Raw genomic sequence first — 24,351 nt, forward strand, 5'->3', positions numbered from 1 at the left:
GCCCGAAAGTTTCGTCCTTCAGTCTGATACTGGAACCCGAAACTTAATTTAGATTACGGTCATTAGTAAACGTTGGTCGTAAATTAATTATGATTTTTGGATTAGTAGTTTCGGTCTATCAATATTTGGGACTAAAGTTTGGCCAATATTCGATAATTCATTCTCGTGGCTAGGCTTGCGCCAGAAAAAACTAAATTGTGAAAAATTTTAGTTTAAAAAACGTGCTTTTAGTAAAAGCTAGATATAAAATTCCACATCTGTGCCTAAAAGCTTCGTTTTAGCTGTTTGTTTGATATTAAGATAGGATACTCTCATAAATTTCCGCAAAGAAACGCTTTATGCTCGCACTTTAAACTATCTGTTTATTTGCTTATTCTGTGCAAATCATCATCAATCCATTACTGTCCCACTCCTGGGACAGAATGAGAAGTATTAGGCCATAGTCCACCGCGCTGGCCAAGTGCGTATTCGTAGACTTCACATACCTTTGAGATTTTTTTATAAATCTCTCAGGTATGCAGGTTTCCACACGATGTTTTCCTTCACCGTTTAGCATGTGATAATTAATTTTCTAATACGCACATAACTTTGAAAAATCGGTGGTGCGCGCCTGGGATTTGAACCTCAGACCCCTCGACGAGAGGCCGAGTTTCTTAATCACTAGGCTTTTTATTATACATAACACATACCTAAAGTTCTCGTAATGTTTAATGTCAATGTAATGAATATTTTTAAATACACGACGTTATTACGACATTTTTTAAAACGGTATTTTAATACACAAAATGATATCTCCGTACAAAAGACGGTAGGTAGTCATAGATAAGCTTTTGTACTGCTGTAAGAATGGGGGTCATAAGCGATCTGAGCTGAATCATGAGATCGCATGCTCGGAGATATGAACAACGATGCATTGTTGTTTGGGTACGGTATTTTCTAAGTTTTATAGCCACATCGCTTAACTGGACTGGATTGCGTCTAAATGGAATATATCATTTTTATAGCACTCTGTGACCTAAACCCGCATTTTAGCTACGCATTTCTGTGTCCAAAGTAGCTGATTTTTACACCGTACGAATATTAATACACTACCCTCACAGTTGTAAAAAATAAACATAGCTATGAACGTTTCATACTTTTAAATGCGATTTAAAAATTAAAAGTGAGTAATGAGTATTTTGTTTAGAGTTATAATTATGTTAATATTTTATTTTGGACGTATTTATAAATGTTTTTGCCATAGTGTATATACTAAGCAATAGCATCACTATAAGACTAACTGTTTATCGAGTTTTATTGTTTGTTTTGACTATGTATTTTCGCTACACACCATAGTAGGAGATATTTAAATTAGGAATCATTATCAAAAGTAGCCATAATACTACTCCAGTTGAATCTCGAATAAGCGACCTATTTGTTATCGTATTTGTGGCATTCGGATTATCGAAAATTTGGATAATTGAGTTTATGAAGAAAAGCTATTTAAACCGATTTAGGAAGGTAATGTTTTTCGACTATATGTTTGTTACGTATGTATTTTTCATTCTTTGGCAAACTCAAACGACTTCACTAATTTTGACATATGATGTGTCGTTGGAGATAACATAGGCTATGTTTTTAGCAATCGGGTTTTTGTTTTTATAGTAACTTTTTAGTTGCGACATAGTTGCCGCTTAGATGCGACTTTCCGGAATTTAAATGCACATATCACACAAAATTTGGCTGATTTGCAAGGGTTATTACAAAGTTACTTGTTAACGTTTGTCAATCCGAATAATCGCGAATATTTATAACTGAGTTCCGGATAATCGATTTTCTACTGTATCACTAGTATTAGTCATATATTAGTACATTATGTGATTGCTTATCATATGTTTCTTTAATACGTTTAGGTTGAGTTCCTATTATAAGTCATTGGTCTAAACGCCTGTATGTAGCCTAAGTGGCGTGATAGATTTCGACGTATGTGTGGTGTTAGATTTGTCTTTATCACAAGAGCAGAATTATTACTAAATTTCCTAAATCATCTTCGCATCAAATTTCAATGGTTTTGGTTGTGTCACATTTGTATTATTTTTTTTCATAATTTTTAGTTTTAATCATTTATAAGTTTCGAAATAATTATCATATTTTTTCATATTACTTCACAAGTATAAGCGGGTTTATGTCACACGAGCTATAAAATAGTATTAGTACTTGTGACATAAGTAGCCTATTATGTGCACGGCGTTTAGCACCCTCGCTGCGCTCGGGCGCTAACTTCACGCCGTGCAAAAATAGGCTAGTTTGGCCACGCGTATCGTAATGTACTATTAACGTTTGCGGCGGTCTCACCGCTCCACCGGTTTCTGCATTACGCCGTTTGTCCATCGCCACCGTCACCGAGCCGATACCGATAATAATTAATGACGGCGCCGAGGTAGCGTACATACATTTACTATATCCGCTTGTCCACCGCACGTCCGTGCACCCGAGCACCGTCATCCCGGCCGCCAACTAGATCGGCACCGAGATTTTGACGGGCCGATGTGCCGGCAATATAAAACACAGTGGAACTTGTACATACACTGCCGACACACGCGTGACAGCTGGAACAAAATAGTAGACAAACTATCGCCGTCACGCCACATTAAAATCGGCCCGAAATAATGTCGTTCTCGGTAACGGCTCGGCGACGGTGGCGGTGGACAAACGGCCTTAGCACTGCTGCTTTTTTATAATTATAAAGCTGGTGGCATGCAGTCATGTATAAGGAAGTGGTCTATGGAGTCTTATATAATATGGAGGCATGTATACACGACTTTATATAGTTAATAATAAACATATAAAAAGATTAAAGGTCTTTATTTTTCTAACTCTTGTTAGTAAAAGTAAGTAATTATAACTTTAAAGTAACTACTAAAATTTAAGGAAATCTTGACGTCATATTATGATATGAATAATAGCACTAAATAACATATTAATTACATAATTCCACTTATGTCATTATTTACAGATTATTATCAGTATTATTAGTAGCTATAACACAAATGATTTATTATTATAATACACATATATTTATACAATTATTAACTATTTATCTAAATTAATATAAATATTTATGCCATTTAATTATTATTACTATTTGTTATAGAACAAACCACTTGTCCGAAAAATAATACGGGGTTTCACCGAAAACCAGCAGCCGCGGTTTCCCCAGACACAGGTTGAGAGTTACCCTTTTTCGGTATCCATCCCCTCATTTAATTATTTGCACCCTTCTTTTGTCATGTTATATTCTTCTGTCTGTTTGTTTTATGTATTATGTGTATTAAGTACTATATACCCTTAATGTAACAGGATGTTTACCAACATTAATGTTTTCTTTCTTTCTTTCTAATATGGACTCCGTCGTGTTACTATTGCATACATACATCTAATAAAATAAAGTTATTGCTTTTATAGGATTTTTTCTATATTTCGTAAAAGACATAAAATATTGTGTTCACTTTTCAAGTATCTAGATCTAGATTTTTAGATCTATCATTATTAAATTAAGACAAACTTTCAATGTTATGATATGAGCAATAAGTCATATAGACTCCGTCTTGAACTATTAGATACACACCCCATAACATACGGTTATTGTTCATACACATACATACACGATCGCGTCACGTGTTCAGCGAAGACGAAGACTGAATACTGAAGCGCAATTACAATGATCTTCGCAGCAATATGGGCACGTATGTGCTGATTTTGCCGTCATATTGAGGTCGGGGTGTGATAAAACGCCTCATAAGAATACAAGTTTGTGTTAAATAGGGCGTGTTAGTGGTAAGTGGGATTTGGATTGCGATTATCTACATGTTTTTATTGGTTTACATATAACGTTAGTAGGTACTTTGTTCCGTTTAGCATCGTTATTGCAAAATGGTTATCTTATTATGATAAATCAATTGTGATTACTGATTTGATTGAAAAAGGTATGTTATTACTAAATTTACTATTCCTTTTTTAAAATCAACGCAATTTCTATAGTAAGTAAAATATATATTACTCTATGATTAGGTACATTAGAAAAATGTCATGAATCTAAATTTTTATGTTTTTCGTTTATTTAAACTGTGGAACCAACCGTCCGAAAGACATGGCATTGAGTTGAACCAACCAGTGGTCCATACAACCAGTAACCACAAATAAGAAAAGTAGGCCTCAATTCTAAACCTAAAATCAGGACAAAGCAGCTCTGATATTCGAGACTGACTTCGTTCTACCTATTGAAATTATTATTATTGTAGCCTTTTTATTCCTAAACCCACAGTTACAGGAAGTCCCTAAGCTCGGAGTGCCTTTTGGCATAGGCCTCCTCTAATTCCGATCCCTTGCCACTCTCATCCAGAAGGGTCCCGCTGTATGTTTTAGTGCTCGTACACAAAACTGCGATGCGACGTCGGATCGTAAAAATCTGCGAGCTCCCTCGACCCATCGCAAGAACTTGCGAATTAATTCGCATCGCACATTCCTGCGATGTTTCGTCACACTTGTTAACGCCATTTTTAGTTCGTTCTGGGACAGCGTGTGGGGAAGACTTACAGACCTGTATTTGTTGTGTAGGAAGACGTATACTTTAATGTAAAAAATTACAAAGAACGTCGATGACTTTTTTATATTACTGATTGAGGAGCGCCTTGTTATTTGGGAAACTAAATATAAAATAAATTATATATGATAAATGGATGAACCAAAATTTTCTTTGTTACTCTTTCCTGTATCTCTTAAGCAATAACAAAAGTGCACATTTTTTTTTTACGATCCATGTCACGACCTAATTTTCAAAATACGTTCCGTACGGTTGACGGTTGTCGAAAGAATGGTCACCCTGGGAGAAGCTATGCCACACGATATCGCATCGCAGCAATTCGTGTCGCAATTTTCTGCGTTGAGAATTCGCATCGCGTCGCGACGCAGTTTTGTGTACGAGCCCTTAAAGTCGTCTTTCCATCTCCTGACTTGACGCCCCCTACTTCTTTTTTACGAATTCTTTTTTAACGATTTTTTACGAATTTACGAAATAATATCAGCTCATTCAATAAATATATTTTGGTACAATAATAAGGACCCTAAAAGAAGATATTTTGATTTTCTGTAATGGATTAGTCCGCTTTTTCGCAAATCATTTAAAAGCTATAAGCCTGCCTCTAGAGGCCTTGTTTATTACTGAGTATATGAAAAAGCAAGTTTTCATAATATAAGAATAATAGAGCCTTAAAACGTTTGTAAATAAATAATTTACATAAAATCATTGGCCTACTTTCATAGTCAGTACTCTGTTCTATAAATTCATATCTTATATCTGTGTATGCCGACGCACATGAGGGCGTGCATATGCGTGTTCGCATATGCCGGCATGCGTGCGTTTGTACATGCGTTTATACATGCTTGCATACATGCATGTACAAGTAAAGTAGATAAAAAGAGATAGAAAGTAGATATTTACTACAAACAATAATTTAAACTTCCATAATTCTAATTTTAGTTAATAACAATCAGAAACACGTACCTCATCTTACTTGGAAAGCCTTCCTTAGTAAACGTATACTTGAAATAAATAAAAGCATTTATTTTGCAGCTCCTCACAAACTCCACTGATAAACATACCAACATATTGTATTTATGCAGAAAACTTTACAAAACGAAAGCTGTGTTTCGCCGTTCCACCCCATTTTGCCCGACACAATGAAATACGAAGTATGCAGATTTCTTAAGCAGCATCCCACACCTGCAGTACACATTCTCTGGAGAATATTTTTAGTCGCGAACATTGCATTCTAACTTGGGCTATGAATAACAACTTTAATCTGGAACGTAGTTTACTTAAAGAACCATCTTCCTAGTTATCTTTTGATAAGAAAGCATACTTATTCTATTTTACCGGGAATATGTATCGACTGTTTAAATTCCCTTATGTACTTTAAAAAAACTTTATCCTACTCAATATTTTTACATTCATTCATTTATTATCTTTATTTTATAATATAATTTCCTTGTTAAGTCCCGGTTTTTACACGCTTTGTATTAGCTTCACTTGTATGTTTGTCAGTGAGTAATTCCCTTTTCAGTAGAAAGGGATCAACATACATCCTTATCTTACCGTGCATGTATGAAAGAATGAAATAGAATACCGAAAGCTTTTTAGTTGATTTTATCATAAAGGCGTGATTTTTAGTTTTTGAACTATAATTATATTATTTACATAAATAAGATTCAATATATATTTTTTATATAGGCACTATGCTCATGTTTGAATACTTATTTCAAACATGATACATTCATGTAAAAACATTACACAAAATATATTAAAGAATTATGCGATTACAAATGTATCACTTAATTCTCATTATGAGAGGAGACCCGTACCCAGCAGTAGGTCATAATGGGTTGACGATAAGTTAGAGCTTAGTAAGACATAATACCTCGACTACATTTTCAAGAAGACTCGAAAAGTTTTGTTTTTACATGAGAAACCGTCGAAGCATTTCGTTGGAAAACCAAGATAGAAGCCGTAATGCTAAAAATACTTGTTCATATCGGAATAAAATGTACGCCCAATTTTTCGGCCTTTCGTAAATATTGTTCTGACCTTTCAGTAAAATCGAAATATTTCTGGCGGCGAAGTATACACGATTTGTGGCCGAGGTGTTTTTGATCCTTTCTGTGGAATGACATCCCGTTAGATCTTTCGTATAGGTATTAGGTTTTATTATACCTACTATTGGCTGCCAAAATTTTTCGTAAAGTTGTATTTACAACCCAATATGATGTGAAAACTTAGATGTACCAAATTACCGTGTTGCTTGCCTAATAAATGAACTATTGCATACAGGTAGATATATAATATAGATAGATTCAAACGCCAGAAACGCTAAGTACAGGACTAAGTTAGTACATATTCATATAAGTATCACACCGTTCAAACCAAAACACAGCGCCAAGCCAAAAGACAGGAACGCTGAACACTTTTGATATATGATAAAAACATATGCAGCGACCGGCCTCCGGAGTCAAACGACGAAGACTTCTTCCTTCGTTTATCTTTACCGTACATGAATTGAATATCTGTTATATAACATTAGATATTAGATTCTGAGGACAATAGAATAAGTATAAAATCACTTCAACGTCAACCCATTACCGTCCCACTGCTGGGAAAGGGTCTCTTCTCAGAATGAGAAGGATTAGGCCATAATCCCACTGCGCTGACCAAGTGGGAATTGGTAGATATCACATACCTTTAAAAACTTTTTTATTTTTTAAGATTTCTCAACTGTACAAATTTTTCAGAGGTTTCCTCACGATATTTTCCTTCACCGCAAGCAAGTAATAATTAATTTGTAATACGCACATACCTAGCTTTGCAAAATCAGAGGTGTGTTGCCTGGGATTTGAATCTCGGACCCCTCGATCAAGAGCGAGTTCCTTTAAACACTAGACTACCACTGTTTTTCACTTAGTGAATATTTAAACTACATCAAATTGTTTAATGACTTCCAAGTTATTAGCGGACGAAGTGTGACGAATATAAAACATATTTCATTTCATTTCGAATGGTTATAAATCTGAGCTTAAAATAACCATTTACGTTATTCCGTATTGTTAATTCAATATGAATTCGGATCTCCGGAGTAAATGACAAACATACTACTGAGTAATTAATTCGTAGTACTGCAACACGATATTACACGATTATTATTAGTTCTGTGTAACATAGGTACATTAATATAACTACGAGCTTTAAATTAATTAATTTATATGTATATTGCATTGTGTTTGATATTATTTTAACCGTTAAAACAAGCAATAACATGACATATGTGTAAATTGTACACGCCTATAATTGGCTTACATACATAGAATAAGTTTTGTTTGTTAAGTTGTTGGCGTGGTAAAATAAATAAATAAATGCTACTGCATTTATTTATTTATTTTACCACGACGTCCAAGATATTTATATATTAATTATAAATATAATTATAGTAAAACATAGAAGTCCTTTAAATACTAGACCGCTTAAAAATATAGCTTATTAGCTGTTAGCCGCGGCTTCGCTCGTACTCAAAGGTTTTCTATCCCTCGGTAACGGTACTTTTTTGGGGACAAAATATACCGTATGTTATTTGTTAGAATGTCACTCCTTCAGTTTAAGAGAATTCAACGACACCTCGTATGTTAAAATTCGTTAATTAATTCGGCTCTAGGGTTCGCCAAAAAATGAATCATACACATCGGCATGTATCATACATGTATGTATGATCATACATACATACGCTCGAAAAAGCCACGTACTCTCCGTCCTCGGCTAAAAATATTCTTATCTGCTATTTATATAGGGATTTTATAAGTCCTATAAAACTTTTAACAATTCGACCCCTTCCGCAGGATTAAGTTTCCGGAATAAAGTCCAAATCTCTATAAATCTAATGGAAAAGACTGCCAACATTAAGTGTCGCTTTTATCAATTTTTGTCTATTTAAATGGGCGCATTAGTTATTGCAAATAGAAAAAATATATTTTGGAAAAAGTATGTGGCTCTCTAACTTCTGAAACCGCTTTTTAAAGAACATACTTCTCAAGCATAAATACGTTGGTATTTTTTTTTAAATAGCGATTTTATATAAACCGTGGAAGGTCGCAAAAAATAAATAAAAAGAACATAGCCACTAGCGGAAATTCGCAAGCAAGTACCAAATAAATAAAATGCCATTTCTATTCAACATCAACTCTGTGGTCGCATTCGATCAAACTGGAACGAATGAAGATTGTTTATAGTTCAGTATTTTCTCACTCACTCACATTCATCACTCACTATTGGTTTTATTGTTTCGCTTGAACTTTATCTGCGTAGTTTGATTATGTCAGTGTTTTATTTTCTGTTGCATTTTAACGTTTCGTTTTTCGCTGAAGGATATAACAGTAACCTGTTTATTCTAGTGACATTTTTTCTTATATTTTTATACAGAAAATTCTTGACTCAATTTATCGCAATTTAAGTTATTTTTAAATTATCTGTAAAAGGGAAAAATAATATAATAAAACAAAAGATAAACGTGATTTCAATTCATTCGTGCATAACAAATGACGTTCTACGGAAATTACCGCTCAATTCTATAACGGACCCAAATTAGAACAGTAGGACTACCATGAGTTTACAAAAGTATTACTCGCTAGCGACTGCGTAAAACAAATGTATGAAAAATTGTACAGCGCCTCTGGTGGTTACTCGTAGAACTAAAATCCGTAGTGACGTAACTCGATACGTAAAAAACCTATCGAAATCAAATCGCTAGCGAATGTCATTATGATCTATTGCCATACAAATTCGGTCCCATGAGTCATTAATTTGACAGACGTTGTCAAGAAATACCGTAACGATAGTAGTTATGTTATTCACTAGCAAAATGACAATAGTTTTCTATTTACCATTTCTATAGTGGCGTTTCTATGCCAACTCATGGTAATGCTACAGGAGTTCTGTTTGACATCGATATTATATGTTCCTCTAGAAACCTAAAACAACAGTTTGGCCTCACAAGGCGGCGTGATGATGGTGGTAGAATCCTTTGTGATTCGACTCCAGAGGCACCGCCCGCCACACCTATTTATGTCTCATAACACCAGTTAGTAAATATCTAATCCAGTTGACTACAGATGTCCATGGGCGGCAGTAGCCAATTACCATCAGGTGGTAAAAAAAAACACAGCATGACGTCTGCCTACGAACATCAGTTTTAAACTTTGCTTCAGTTTCTGTGGTAAGGTCATACTAATACGTGGACTTCCAACTTAGTCCTCAGGGTAACAAGGCTTCTATTGCCGTGTACCTTAAAACTATCTACATTTGCTACTCCTATAATATATAACCAAAACCTCATTGTAACCTAGTATACCTTTCATCATAGGTGCTTAAGACTTTCCACGCGAAACTCAAGTAACCGTTCAATAATACCTTACCTGAACGCTGACCTGGAAGTGCCAGTCAGAATCAGCCACCGACACTGCTAATTCGCTTCTAAACCAGCAATTTTGCTGCTCAATTACGTATTTTGACGGTGAAATCCATTTGAGCCGGCAAGGCTGACACCTGAAGGGACTCCGCCCATTTTACCGGACCGTAAACCGTGTCGAGATATGAAAGCTTTTACTTAAGAAAGCTTTGCGAAGTAACCCGGGTATTTGCTTCTACAATTAATTTATGGAAAATGCGGTAGAGGATTTGGTATTATTCGGTAAATATCTGTAACCTCGATGACCATTGGTCAGCGAGGTTACAGATCATCTACCAACATCATCTACCAACTATATAAACATCTGTTTTACAGATATAAAGACATTCCTGATAATTAAATTGGGACGTCTCATTTTCTTAAACGAGTGTGCCGTCCAACTTACATCTGTGATCAATTTCTACAGTACCGGGGTTCTACATAAAACCGATTACAGATGCGTCGCCACTTCCGAAGACAAAGCCACATGATTCCCCTAAAATGTACTGTTTTACGTTAGGTATAGATGTGGTAATGATAACTTATCTACCTACCGTAGTTTTGCAACCTATCAAAAAGAGGCTATAAAAAGGTTATAAAATATATTATATATGTAATAAAAAAGTCGCTTAACGTATTAAGACGTAGGTAATTGTCAAACTTCAACAAACTATTGATAATCGCATATTATAGAATTAATAAACATTTATTATCTAGTATTTCGGAGTCAGATTGGACGAGTGCCTTATTACCCAAATTTATTCTATAAGTATGATGTGTTATTTTTCACCACGTTCCGCTTATTGACAGTTATTTAATAAATTTCCTAAATTTATGGCGAACGTTTGAAAAATAAATTAAGGTTCTCTATTGAGAATGACAGGTCGAAATTCATGTAAAATAATATTTTTCAACGATATATTTTCTAAACATTTTCACTAGGTATATTTTTTGACATACGACATTTTGACATACATTTGATTTACGGCTCAATTAAGTCCAATTATGTCACTTTTACGAAATTTAAATATTTTAGAGATTCATGTACAAATTACAGACTAAATTATAATAATATACTGTATTGGTAGAGAATTACATTAATTGATGACATGTTATGACATAGTCGTAGTAAACGAACTTGAAGTCAATCTGATGGTAAGTAGCCGCTGCTCTCCAACACTAACCAACTGCATTGAAGGTGGTAGAACCCTTTGTGGTTCGACTCCGGCGGCACCACCGACACACCTTTTTCTACCTAATAACAGCAGTGTTAGGCGCTGCTGTGTTCCGGTTTGAAGGGTGTGGTAAGGGAGACAGACTTTTCCGAGGCGTTCCAGCTTAGTCCTCAGGTAGGAATATCTAAACCTATCTGGAGTTGATTACAGATGTCTATGGGCGGCAGTAGCCACTTACCATCAAGTGGACTACATGCTCGTCTGCTACTCTTATATTATAAAAAAATATATATAAAACAGTTTTTACCTGAAGCTAATTATATATCCTGAGAACCTTCTTTCGCTAGTAGATATGGTAGCCCCATGATAATATAATATGCATCAAATTATTCTTTTAAATGAAGCATGAAAAGTAACTCATTAATGAAGTAAATCATTAATTAATGAACACACAGCAATTAAAATTAAGGCCACAAGATTAACTTTTCATTACCGTGTGACGGCGCTCCACACAATACCGCGAACATACCAAATTATGATTTATCAACTTATTCTATTACAAGTTAATTACTTGGATATAATGTTTAACTTTACGAAATTCAATTATGTGCTGTTACATACTCGTCTCACTTTGGGGGAATAAGCGAGCGAGAGGTTCAAAATATTGCTTTCGAAAAATGTAATTGGAAATAATCTTGCAGTGTCATATATCCTCGTAATTGGTGGAACTTATGCTACCCATTTCTGCCTTATAACACCTGTGTAGCGCTGAATATATGAAGCAGACACTTTAAATGGAATATTTTAATTTGATTATGATGTGAAGCATTCCAACTTAATTTTTAATGTTAGCAATGTATTTGTGTACACCTGTCACCGTTATTTGAATTTAACTATTAGTGTCCATGGGCTGCTTTCCTTAATTAGACGGGTAACATTCTAATTTGCCATTTCTCCGTAGATAAAAATGTATAATGCAAATAGTTTCTTAAAATGTGGACTGAAGTAGCGTGGAGCATGCTTAGGCGTCCCGAGTGGTCTACTTATAATGCCAGAACTTGCTACTAGTTACTCTCCTGCGGTGAAACACATCCTTTATACTTAGCCGTCTCAAATGCTAAAATACACCATCTAACATAATGCGGAACGTAAATTATGACTTATTACCGCGCGAGGTAAATATTTGTTTATTTTACATAATAAGAGTATGAGTAAGTTCTTTCATTCGAGCTACACCATTGTTTATATCTTCTTTTCAAAAATTGATCCAGGTTGATTCGTGGTTAGCGGTTAATAAGATACGTAAGGTATTTTTTATTTATGGGAATTAAGTCACAAGTTTTATATTTTATAATTATATTTTCATTATTTGTCCGTGGGGGGTGATCTTGATTGCGTTAAGTTGAGTTAGTGCGTCGTAGGACCATAGACCATTTTTATATTAATCATGAAACATACAAGTATAAATGCGAAATTTTAATTTATCTGTTTGATAAACTTGTGAACAATGAAGAACACAAGACTGTTAATAAGCTAGGTTTAGTTTAAGTTGTACCCAAGTACCTATACAGTAGGTTTTTATATATTTAGGTAACTCTACATTAATAATATAAGAGTTAGAGACGTCAAACTTAACCTCATTCAGCCATTTTCTACATTACCTTATTTAAAAAGAAAAATCTATTAGAAAGACTATATTTTATAATAGAATTATTATATTCAAAATGCCTACATTTCGAATGATTACGTCAGAATAAACTAGAATAAATGAATTTTGGGCATATGTATTATAACTCCGGGATATTATCTTAGTATTCAAGGAGGGTCACGTTACGACCTTTAATTTTTAAAATTACAGACGAAAATTCCACTTCTGAGTACGTGTTTCCACGAAATATAGACTGAGAGTCTACTGGCAAGAAATTTACGGCATACTTTTTCTACTTCGATTGACGAATAGTCAAAATTAATTTGTTTATAGGGCCGATCTATTTATTGCTTTTTATTAATTGACCCGGCAAACGTTGTGTTGCCATATAAATAAATAAATGTTAAGGGTGAACAACCCTTATCACTTAGAGATATGAAATATAGATAGTAGCCGATTCTCAGACCTACTGAATATGCATATAAAATTTGATGAAAATCGGTAAAGCCGTTTCGGAGGAGTACGGTAACTAACATTGTGACACGAGAATTGTATATATAAGATCTATTACTATCTTAATGCTGAACACAAGTTTGCCTCTCAGAGTGAGGCCATTGTCTACCGCACTGGCTAAATGCGGATTGGTCGACTTACCACATCTTGCACATTTATTTTCTAAGAAATCTTAGGCCTGATTTCCAATATTATCCTTCGCCGTTAAAACAACATGTTTAATTATTCGAGAAATCTTCGAGAAATTATATTGGACCCACAAATTGGAAGGCGGAATTTAAAACCATAACACTATAACCAGTAAAAATATGCATGGTCTTAAATAATGTCTTTCCCCACTATCACTTGACACTTTATAAGCAAGCGCTTCCGCCATTTGTGTAAAAATTCGTCCAGGAATAAAGTCGGGAACTTTTAAAATAAAGTCAACAATTTCACAGCGCTCGATCCCTTGGAGGCCATATTTCTAAATGTTTCTCACTTAGCCTAGACTTATGTTCTAGAACTTTAACTAGGGGACTGTCGTACTAAAAATTCAATCTCATCCGAGATTCAAAGTAACGCTTTATGGGTCAGCGGTGAGTCGTAGTTCTGCGGAGATTATAAGTCTGAACTTGGGACACACTTAGTAAACGAGAACTTGGAGAACTTTTAGTCCGACACTTAGTTACGATACTTAAAGAAAGGACGTAAAAGTCAACTGTAGCCTATGGTTATATGACGTTAAATAAATAGAATACCTAGACGTCTTATGGTTGTAATTGTAAAGATTTCAGACGAAGATATAATTATGTAAAATGTTTCATACTTTTCCGAAACGTTCCAGCTTAGTCCACAGGGGTAGTGGTGCATCTGTGGCCGACCTCAGGTAGAAATACCTAATACTATTTGGTCTAAGATGTGTATGGGCGGCAGTAGCCACTTATCATCAGGTGGACTACTCATCTGCTACTCATATATTTTATAAAAAAAAACTATAAGACTATAGACATACCTTTAGTTATAAGTATAAAGACACGATTTATCGGAATATACCACATTATATTTAGATAGTTACTCAATATTATGTGAAATTTCACCTAAGGTTTATTTACCTAAGATTCGTCACTCTTTGTTAATTGTAAATTGAGCCTGCGACTTCATTCGCTTGTACTTAGAATAAAACGTCAATTATACAATGCCATCTATCAAGCTCACGAAGCACATCGATAAACTGAAATTGACGTAAAATTGGCTATATATTTTAATCCACACGAACGAATCCGTAGGCACAGCTCAGCTCATATTTAAACATTTTTGTCATTTTGAAACTACACTTTGAGCATGTAAATTGCCATGTCAACATGCATAAATAAAAAAAAAACATATTTAGCAAACATTCCTAATTATGCTATTGCGTGTCCCAAACACGTATTTTATTTGTGTTCACATGTGGTTATGTGGTATGTATGATGTCTTACTTCGACGTTATGTACCAACTTGTGATTGCAGTCCAGCTGCTATAGTAAACCCTGGGGTTATGAAGTGTGCACAACATGTTTGTACGCTTTCCGGAATTCCTCTCGCGTCTTACTTCCTGGTATATTTAATTATCGGTAGCTGCTTGGAATATAAAGCAAGCGGTGTTTGTTTTTTCTTAGTAGGTTACTAGTTCTTATAGTACGAGTAGGTACTTAAATAGATTCTTGAGTAGAATTGGTTTAAGTTATTTTTATACTTAAGAAGTAGGAAGGCTTTGCAATAAGAGCTAACGTTTTTTTATGAAATTGAAATAGTATGCAGTAATTATATCTTGTGTATCCACCCCAGATAGGATTAGATATTCCTACCTGAGGTCGGCCACAGATGCGCCGATACCCCTGAGGACTAAGCTAGAACGCCTCGGAAAAGTCTGTCTCCCTTACCACACCCCATTCAAACCGGAACACAGCAGCGCCTAACACTGCTGTTATTAGGTAGAAATAGGTGTGGCGGTGGTGCTGCCGGAGTCGAACCACAAAGGGTTCTACCACCTTCAAATATATATAATTATATGTTCAATATTGCTATTAAAGGTAAGATGCAAAATGAAGCGATGCTACAGCGACATTAAAAAACCTGAAGGATTGTACCTTTGTTTCTTAGTACACAAACAAGAAATAAAACCTTCTAAACATATAAGTACATATATACCCCACATTAAACGTTCGTGTACGTACCACCACCGCACTGTTTTAAATTTTTAAACAGCCCTTCTATCAAGTTGCGAGTGTTTCGGGAGTTCTATGATACCTTGTCTTACTATCGACGAGTAAAGAGTATTCCTAAGACTAAGCCTCAATGTAGAACCCACTATGAACTACCTTTTTTTTTGTTTTCGAGGGGGAAAACCTTCAAAAGGTACCCGACGACGTGGGAGCGACGCCGGGTTATGTGGGATTTTTACCGCACTAAAACCCCCCCGGTGGCCGTCCTAAGCGCTTGGTGGAGAACTCCGGGATCTCCAATGGAACACAACCGGAGTCCTCCGAGCGCGATGCCCCGGTCGGCTTCTGCCCTGGGGGGAGCACTTTACGCTCCTCCCTCACATCTGGTGTTTACGACGGCATGCGACCACACAGGCCGCCGTCCTTCTCGGGGATGCTCTACGGACGGTTTGAGCTCCCACTCTTGCCGCCGGCCGGATACCGTAGCCCTATTCTAGTCCCGGAATTACAGGGACGACTATGAACTACCTAGAGCAATTTGAAAATGTTTTTATGTTGAGGGCTAAGTGTAAAGCAGCGGTAACAATGCCCATAGGCGGCGTTGACTACTTTCCATCAGGTAGTATGTCTAATCGTGTCTAATCGTTAAGTTAAACCATATATAAGAATAGATATCTCACCGCCTTGTAATTGAAGGAAGCCGTTAAATGGCTTATACGGCTGACAATTCTGCCAGCCGTTTAATGGCTGTCATGGTGTAATTTACGCGGAACAATGCCGACATGCTCATTTAAGTGGTGCAAAAACACGAAAGCGAAGAAAAAGTGCAGAGAAATTTTAAAAATGAAGGATACCCTAATGAGTAGTCTACATGCCTGAAAGTTCATAAAGGTATGTGAAGTATACCAATTCATTTTAGGTTAGCGCGATGGGCTATAGCCTAAAAATCCCTCTCACTCTGACAGGAGGCCCATAGTCGTAACCTGCCCGAGGAGGACAGTAATGGGTTGTGACGAGGGATACAATTTATTTATTTTGAAAAGCTTTCAATACAATTTAAAAACGTGTTTTAACAGAACAGTCTTTTTTTAAATTTATTGCTTTTACTCACAAAACATATGAGTATATTGCCATGACTATGTGTATCGTATTTATTTATCTCTACGGTATTCATTGATTGATTACACACGGAAATAGGTCTACGCTATTAAATGTTCCTTTAAACGATAGTTCTATGGGATATTGTGATTAAAATCCCATTTGGTACTTTACAAACTGACAGTTTGCTTTTGCCTATACCCTACTTTAAATAGGTCAGTGGTCGAAAACAAATATGTATGTCACTATCCCTTCGGACTAAGTTAGAACGCCTCATACATGTTATTTAGTATGCATGTTATCAGGAGGCACGGCAGTGCCTCCGCCAAGTCGAGCCAAAGTTTAGTATGCCAGAGACTTCAGGCAGAAAAGTGCCGCCGAAATCAACCTTGATATAGATCTATAACTTGTTTCAAGAAAGAGAGTAATTCAGAATGGCGGCTTTTGTACGTATTACTTGCCGACACGTTAAAGTTACAGAAATCTAACGAGAGGTAAATAGAAAAGCGGTAATTTTTTTTGACAATTCTTATTGGGACAAGTTGTATAATCTTTTGGATTGATGTACACCTACAAATATAGAACATGTAAGTAACGCTAATGTATACAGGGTGAATTTTTCAAACGGGCCTTTAGGGCCAAATCCGAAACTATAAGGATTAGCGAAAAATGCTGAAAGGAGTTACGAGGCCGATTTTGATAAAAACTAAAACTGCATTATTACTTTTTTAAAATAACTTTTTCCCTAGCCGGGAATCGAACGAGTTCATTTTGAAAAAAAAAGATATTTTAGAAAAGTAATGATGCAGTTTTAGTTTTTATCAAAATCGGCCTCGTAACTCCTTTCAGCATTTTTCGCTAATCCTTATAGTTTCGGATTTGGCCCTGAAGGCCCGTTTGAAAAATTCACCCTGTATATGAGGTCTAACTTGGAACGTCTGGGATAAGTAAGTCTTCTTTAAAACAATATTGCGTTGCAGTGGAGGTTGTATGGATGCCGATGACTTACATAATATATGCGGCGACCACCTTAGTTCTCAATAGTGGCAGCGCAAATACTTTAGGTATAAAGGTAGCCATAGACTTAGAAACCCTTGTTACAATGAAGTAGGTTACAGATGTCTATGGGCAGCAGTGACATTTACAAACAGATAGACTGCACCCACTTCTGGCAGTCTATTTCAATATTTAAAAAATGTCGATTTTGGTAAGGAATGGTCAATGTGTCTCCTCTCCGCCAACTCGTCAAGAGATGGTGCTGTACGTTTCTGAATCACGCTATCGAAGTTTCCACAACATCTTGTACATATACACAATCCGAACCGAGACTATTGGAGCACGGCCGCTTCCCGGGCATGATCTAGCCTGTCGGGAGATCTTCCTTTGCCAATAGTGTATCATCGTTTCACCGCTGCCAGTGCGCAACAAACCCAATTTACCGGTGGTCGGAGCACGTCGAAAAGTTCCTAGTTTAATGGCCGTATTATAACTGAGAATAGATGGGAACCTCTGAAATATAAACACGTACGATAATGCACTTTACGAGTTCTTCGCTAAGTTAAAAATTGCTTGCTGCTAAAATATACGACATATGGACGTTTTCATAGTACTGCACAGTTTTTGAAGTATGTATACGAGGGTGCTTAGTGAGTAGTTTATAATATTTTAAATGTTTATTATTGAAATGTGTAGTTTATGTTTTCGTGTCATACGGTACTTTTCCTGTCGCGCGTGCCTAAGTTCGCACACGCGTTCCACGTACGCATGCAGCGTTTCATAAGCATATGAGCACGGGTTGTGACAAGAAAAGAATAAAACTATTACTTGAATCAGTTTAAAACTTTTATTATTCCCGCGCAAAATACAACGTCAATGTCAAGAGCGTTCTTTTCCTTTTATATGCTAACTCGTACAATCGTATCAGCCAGTGACTATATACATGAGAATTTATTATTATAAAAAAAACTTTAACTTAACTAAAAAAAATCGTTATGAATAGATTTTGTAACTTAAATAGCAATTGTATATAAAGGGGTTAATATATATTCTTATTACTCTGTGTGTTCTTCAGTATATTGCCACCATCTGAAGCCACCCATAGAACTCCTCGAGAACAGCTGGACCGATTTGGCTAATTTTAGTTTAGAATAATATGTGGAAGTCCAGGAAAGACTTAAAAGGTGAGTAAATATGAAATATATTTCATAAATAGATTCTGATGCGGTACAAAGTTTGCCGGGTCAGCTAGTCTTTCTATAAAAACCGCCATTCAGCGGCTAACTATTTTCTATTCGTACATAAAAGAAAATAAAATAAATACAAAAATATTTTTACTTACATGAGAAATTTAGTTATTTTATATTAATAATAATAAATATATTTTATACGCAACATTATTTATGGTACGTATACTATACTAGAAATAAAACTCGTAGCCTAGTGGTTAAAAAGCTCGGCCTCTTGATCGAGGTTTCCGAGGTTCAAATCCCAGGCACGCACCTCTGATTTTTTATAGTTAATATATGGCCTAATCCTTCACATTATGAGAGGAGACCCGTGCCCAGCAGTAGGACGGTATGAGTCGTTGATGATGATAATATACTATATGGTATTATACGCGTTAGGGTCGTAATTATACCTGACGCATTTCCGGATATCCTGATTAATTTCCAAATTAACATCAAACATATCGCTCCCATATATTATGTTCCAATTCTATCGTTGATTGTCACGGTAATTGACGACACATAATATATAACAATACTGATCCGGCAAACGTTGTGTTGATATAAATAAAAAAATGTTATAGTGAACAACCCTTATCACTTAGGGATATGGAAAATAGATAGTAGCCGATTCTCAGACCTATTGAATGTACATATAAAACTTGGTGAAAATCGGTAAAGCCGTTTTAGAGGACTATGGTAACTAACATTGTGACACGAGAATTTAATATATATGATGTATACATATATGTATACCTCGTCTCAATAAATAATGTATTCGAAATGCACATCTTGTTTGTCTCATGAAAAGTGTGGAAAAGGTATTTTTTAAGGATATATAAGAAGCAAACGAATATACAGTCTATCTAATGGTAAGTGGCTTCATTGTAGAATCAACTTCAGATTGGATTACAGTCCTATCAAAAGTCACCTATAGGTGCCTTGCTACCCTTAAGTTACTTTGTGTCTTACTATGAAGTCGAACTACGAAGGGTTTCACCAAATGGAAATGTCGCCATTTTTAATACAATATTTACTGAACCAAGTAGTATAGTCATAATGGTCTCATAATACGCAAAACTATTATGGCTTTTGCATATTTTTCTCGCTTATTATTATGAAGCGAGAGGTACATATAAATGTTGTCATTATGAAATACAATAATTATTGAAACAAGTTATAATATACAAAGCCCATCTTACCATACCACATAATCATGTTTCTGCTTAGAATTTACATAATCATTATAAATTTTAAGGACCATCGTCCATAATGATGACCCGTCGCAATCTATGGGACGATCTCGGCAGGATCCCGGGTCACGGGTTCGATTCCCGGCCAGATACTATCTACGTTATAAACTTAGACATTTTGAGTTTAGCATTTAAATTATACTAACCGGAACAGAATTCTAATTCAAATGTTATTAATAAAAAGTAATCACTGTAAAATTTACCTTTTTTTTTGGTTACGAGGGGGAAACCTTCAAAAGGTACCCTGTGCCGTGGGAGCGGCACGGGGTTATGTGGGATTCTTGCCGCACTAAAACCCCCCCGGTGGCCGTCCTCTGCGCTACGTAGAGGACTCCGGGACCTCCAGAGGAACGCAACCGGAGTCCTCTTAGCGCGTTGCCCCATCGGGCTCCTCCCAGGTGAGCGTGACGCTCACCACACCGTCTGGTGTGCACAACGGTATGCGACCACACATACCGCCGTCCTTCCCGGGGTCGCTGTCCGGGCGGTTCCAGCTCCCACTTACGACCCGCAACACCGGAAACCTCTTTTAGTCGCCTCTTACGACAGGCAGGAGATACCATAGCCCTATTCTGGTCCCGGAACTACAGGGACAAAAAAACAGTTCTCGTGGGGTTTGAACTCATGTCTCCCGCACTACAGTGAAGTTTTGTGTCTTTACGCCACGCTAGCTACCTGTAAAGTTTACCTACGTATTGTAAATTCTTTAATACATAAACATGGTAGAATATTAGATAGATAGATTCTTTATTGTACACTTCAGTAGATAATAACAATAATACACAATTAATTAATAAATTACCAATACATTAAATGTTAATTATTACGTAAATTGACAATAACCGTATGCCAATTAACTTGAAGTGAGACTAATGTCGACTTCGGAATGTAATGAGCGTTTCTGGATATAATTAATTTATATAATTACTAGCTGACCCGGCAAACGTTCTGTATAAATAAAAAAATGTTAAGGGTGAACAACCTTTTTCATTTAGGGGTACGAAAAATAGATAGTAGCCGATTCTCAGATCTACTGAATATGCATATAAAATTTGGTGAAAATCAGTAAAGCCGTTTCGGAAGAGTACGGTAACTAACACGAGAATTTTATATATAAGATTATTTGGATACTAAAGTTCTGTTTTGAAGGGTGTAGAAAACTTATAGAACTCACTACGGTTCGAATCCCGCGGCATCACCGTCACACCTATATCTGCCTAATAACAGTAATGTTAAGCGCTGTTGTGTTCTTGGTTGAAGGGTGTGGTAAGGGAGACATAAATTTGACACTTGGTTGTTGCTTCGATGTAATAAATTAAAAGAATAAAAAACTCAAAATCAAAACGATTTTACCAAATGTACTATTCGAGAAAATTAATAAAAAGCTCTCAAATAATTATATATATTGACATAAATTAAGCGACAAATTATTTCATTTAGATATTTAGTCTTATTTTGATTGATGTAGCAACTTGTTAAGATATGTATTTTCTTTACTATTGTATTTATATTTAACGACACTTACCTTTCCCGATCAATTAGTCAACGAAAGCCTCTTTAATAAGAAAATATTCCAATCTGAATCCGATCTTTAAGGCTCGAGATGTCGTGTGAGCATTCTGCACGCTCATCTCTTGAGGGACATAACTGAGAGGAGCCCCTCCCTCTCGGGACGTGGCTGGCGTTAACATCAGCGCCGGCCGACGTTGCCGGGCCGCGAATGTAATGCTTAACGCCTCTCGTGACCCGGCACCGAGCGTCCAGAGGAACGCCGCGGAGATTTAGTCGGTACGAGTCCGACATACCCCTTCCGCTCCCCCGGGCGGGAGAGGATCCATGAGGATTTATCCGCGAAAAAAAAAAAAAAAAAGTGAACGACTCGATAGACACTGCATATTACGATTCTGTAATTTAAAAAAATGTGATTTCCTTACTATATCTTCTACGCCCGTGATCCCACCGAAATTTAAATTGTACTTTTTCTTAGTTTGGTTTGTCAAAGTAAATTAATATGTTTGGGAAATACCGGCACCAATCCTGAAAATATAACCTATAATATTTCAAATCATATATAAGCTTCTAGGGAAGCTTTTCTCACAACCTTACAAAGTAAGATTAGGACCTAAGCCTATGAATAAAAAGACCCGTGGGAGGTCCATTCACTCAATCTTACTCCATCTCAGAGTATTAAGTATATACTGTAGATTATTTCATTCAGCTACCCCATTGTTTACGTCAAACAAAAAGCCTTCGTATGTGGGTTGTGGAGACATATCCATAACAATACGCGTGTCATAACATAAGGGCTATCAAGCCGACCCTACCCAAATTGTATATAATAATTTAATTATCGGCCTCTCCCCGCCCGCCCAAATTACGCCCTTCAAAAACAACAGGCATAATAGAAGGGTTTGTTTTGTTTAACTGGATGAGCGATCACCAAATTACCTTAGTTTGTTATTTAAGCTAAGCTAGCTAGCTAAGTTAGTATTCATAAATTAAGTTGCTATGTAAATAAACATGTTTTTATGTAAAAGTCACCTAATTACTACAGTATTTTTATGCCCTTATTTATTTCATAAATGGAATGTAAACGGGTTTCTTCCCTTAACGGAGGAACGTCTAAAGTATTCTCTATCATGCTATTGCAATGGAGATTGATCGCGGAAAGTGTGTGCTAGTGTCTAGTTGGATCGAACTGAGCTACGCGCCTGGGGGATAGTGGGAAAAGTTGTACTCAATAATGCGAGACCGCACCTCCTTTTCCTTCTTTCGTCTTAACTTGTCTATTTATCTTCGCTTTTAGATATCAGCAACGATAAGTCTCCTGTTTACTTTTCTGTGGCGTTCCAATTTAGTCTTCAGGAGTAACAACGCAACGCACTGCCGACCTCAGGTAGGAATATAATCTTGTTTGGGGTTGATTACCGAGGTATGGACGACATTAGCCATTTACCATCAGATGGACTACATGTTCGTTTGCTACTCCTATACAGGGCCGGATTTAGAGGTCTAGAGACCTTGGGGCAACAAAGGAGTGGACGCCCCCTGGCCCCAAATCATTTTCCGAATTAAACAATTTTTTTCAGTTGAGTTTTTCAATAAATATTTTATTGTAAAACGCAGGTCGATTCTTCTAGTATTCATGTTTGTACAGAGTACTATAGATAAAGGTAAAATAGCGAAAAAAAATATCAAAGGAAAAAATATATTTTTTTACTAGTGTTTACTAGTAGGAATTAAAAAAAATCCGACGTCTCTATTGTGGGGGCCCCTCTTTTGTGGAGGCCCCGGGGCTGCCGCCCCGGTTGCCCTGCCTTAAATCCGGCCCTGCTCCTATATTATAAAATATGCGGTAGTGTATATTATTAATTTTGTTTCATTCTTGCAGAGTTGGTGAGGATGTAGCAGCGATGTGCGCGCCGGCCGCAGCGGCGCTTCTGCTAGCAGCGCTCACTGCCTTGCCATGCCGAGGTACAGCACACAAACTTTCAATATGTCTCCTTATTGACGATCATCATCATCATCAACCCATTATTCTAACACTGCTGGGCACTGTCCAAGTGCGTATTGGTAGACTTCACATACCTTTGAGATTTTTGATAAACCTCTCAGGTATGCACGTTTCCTCATGATGTTTTCCTTCACCGTTTAAGCAAGTGGTAATTAATTTCTAATAAGCACATAACTTTGAAGAATCAGAGGTGCGTGCCTGGACCTGGACTTTGAACCTCGGATCCCTCGATCGAGATGCCGAGTTTCTTAACCACTGGTTATCACTGCTTGTTAATGACGTTACCCAAGTCGATAAGTGACACCTTATAACCCTGAATCACGCTATCGGAGTTTTCTAAACTTTATGCATTTGAACAGCTTTGAACGGAAACAAGCGAAGCAAGATCGCTTCATAGACAAAATTACCCCGTCTCGTAGAAAGTCACTAAGTCACAGTTCATTAAACATAGCATAGACATATTCAGAAGGGATTTGGTACAGTAATTTAGATTTAGATATTGTATACTTCGTTTTCCCATAGAATTCGAAATGTTATGCTACAAAGGAGGTAAATAAAAACAAATTCAAAGACGATAGATACTAGTACTACCCATGTAGATAGTCAAGCTCTATATTTACAACGAAAATGCCTTGTCATATTAATATACGTAAAAATATCAAGTGTTCTTCGTCTTGTAAGAAATAAATTACACGTAAGTTAAATCGTATTAAGTAC

At 36.3% G+C, this 24,351-nt stretch overlaps 1 protein-coding gene across 1 annotated transcript in view; it reads left to right on the plus strand.

The window, feature by feature from the left end:
• Nucleotides 1–24,351, plus strand: part of LOC140753365 (vascular endothelial growth factor receptor 3) — a 79,019-nt gene that overhangs the window by 37,546 nt on the left and 17,122 nt on the right. Inside the window, exon 2 of the mRNA XM_073087922.1 lies at nucleotides 23,512–23,594. Coding sequence (XP_072944023.1) covers nucleotides 23,534–23,594 — 61 coding nt within the window. The 5' untranslated portion in view covers nucleotides 23,512–23,533. The remainder of the gene's footprint in view (nucleotides 1–23,511; nucleotides 23,595–24,351) is intronic.

This window comes from Epargyreus clarus, unplaced genomic scaffold (assembly GCF_041222505.1).
Source record: "Epargyreus clarus isolate Ecla_fem2 unplaced genomic scaffold, WU_Ecla_fem_2.2 ptg000026l, whole genome shotgun sequence".
Lineage (NCBI taxonomy): Eukaryota > Metazoa > Arthropoda > Insecta > Lepidoptera > Hesperiidae > Epargyreus > Epargyreus clarus.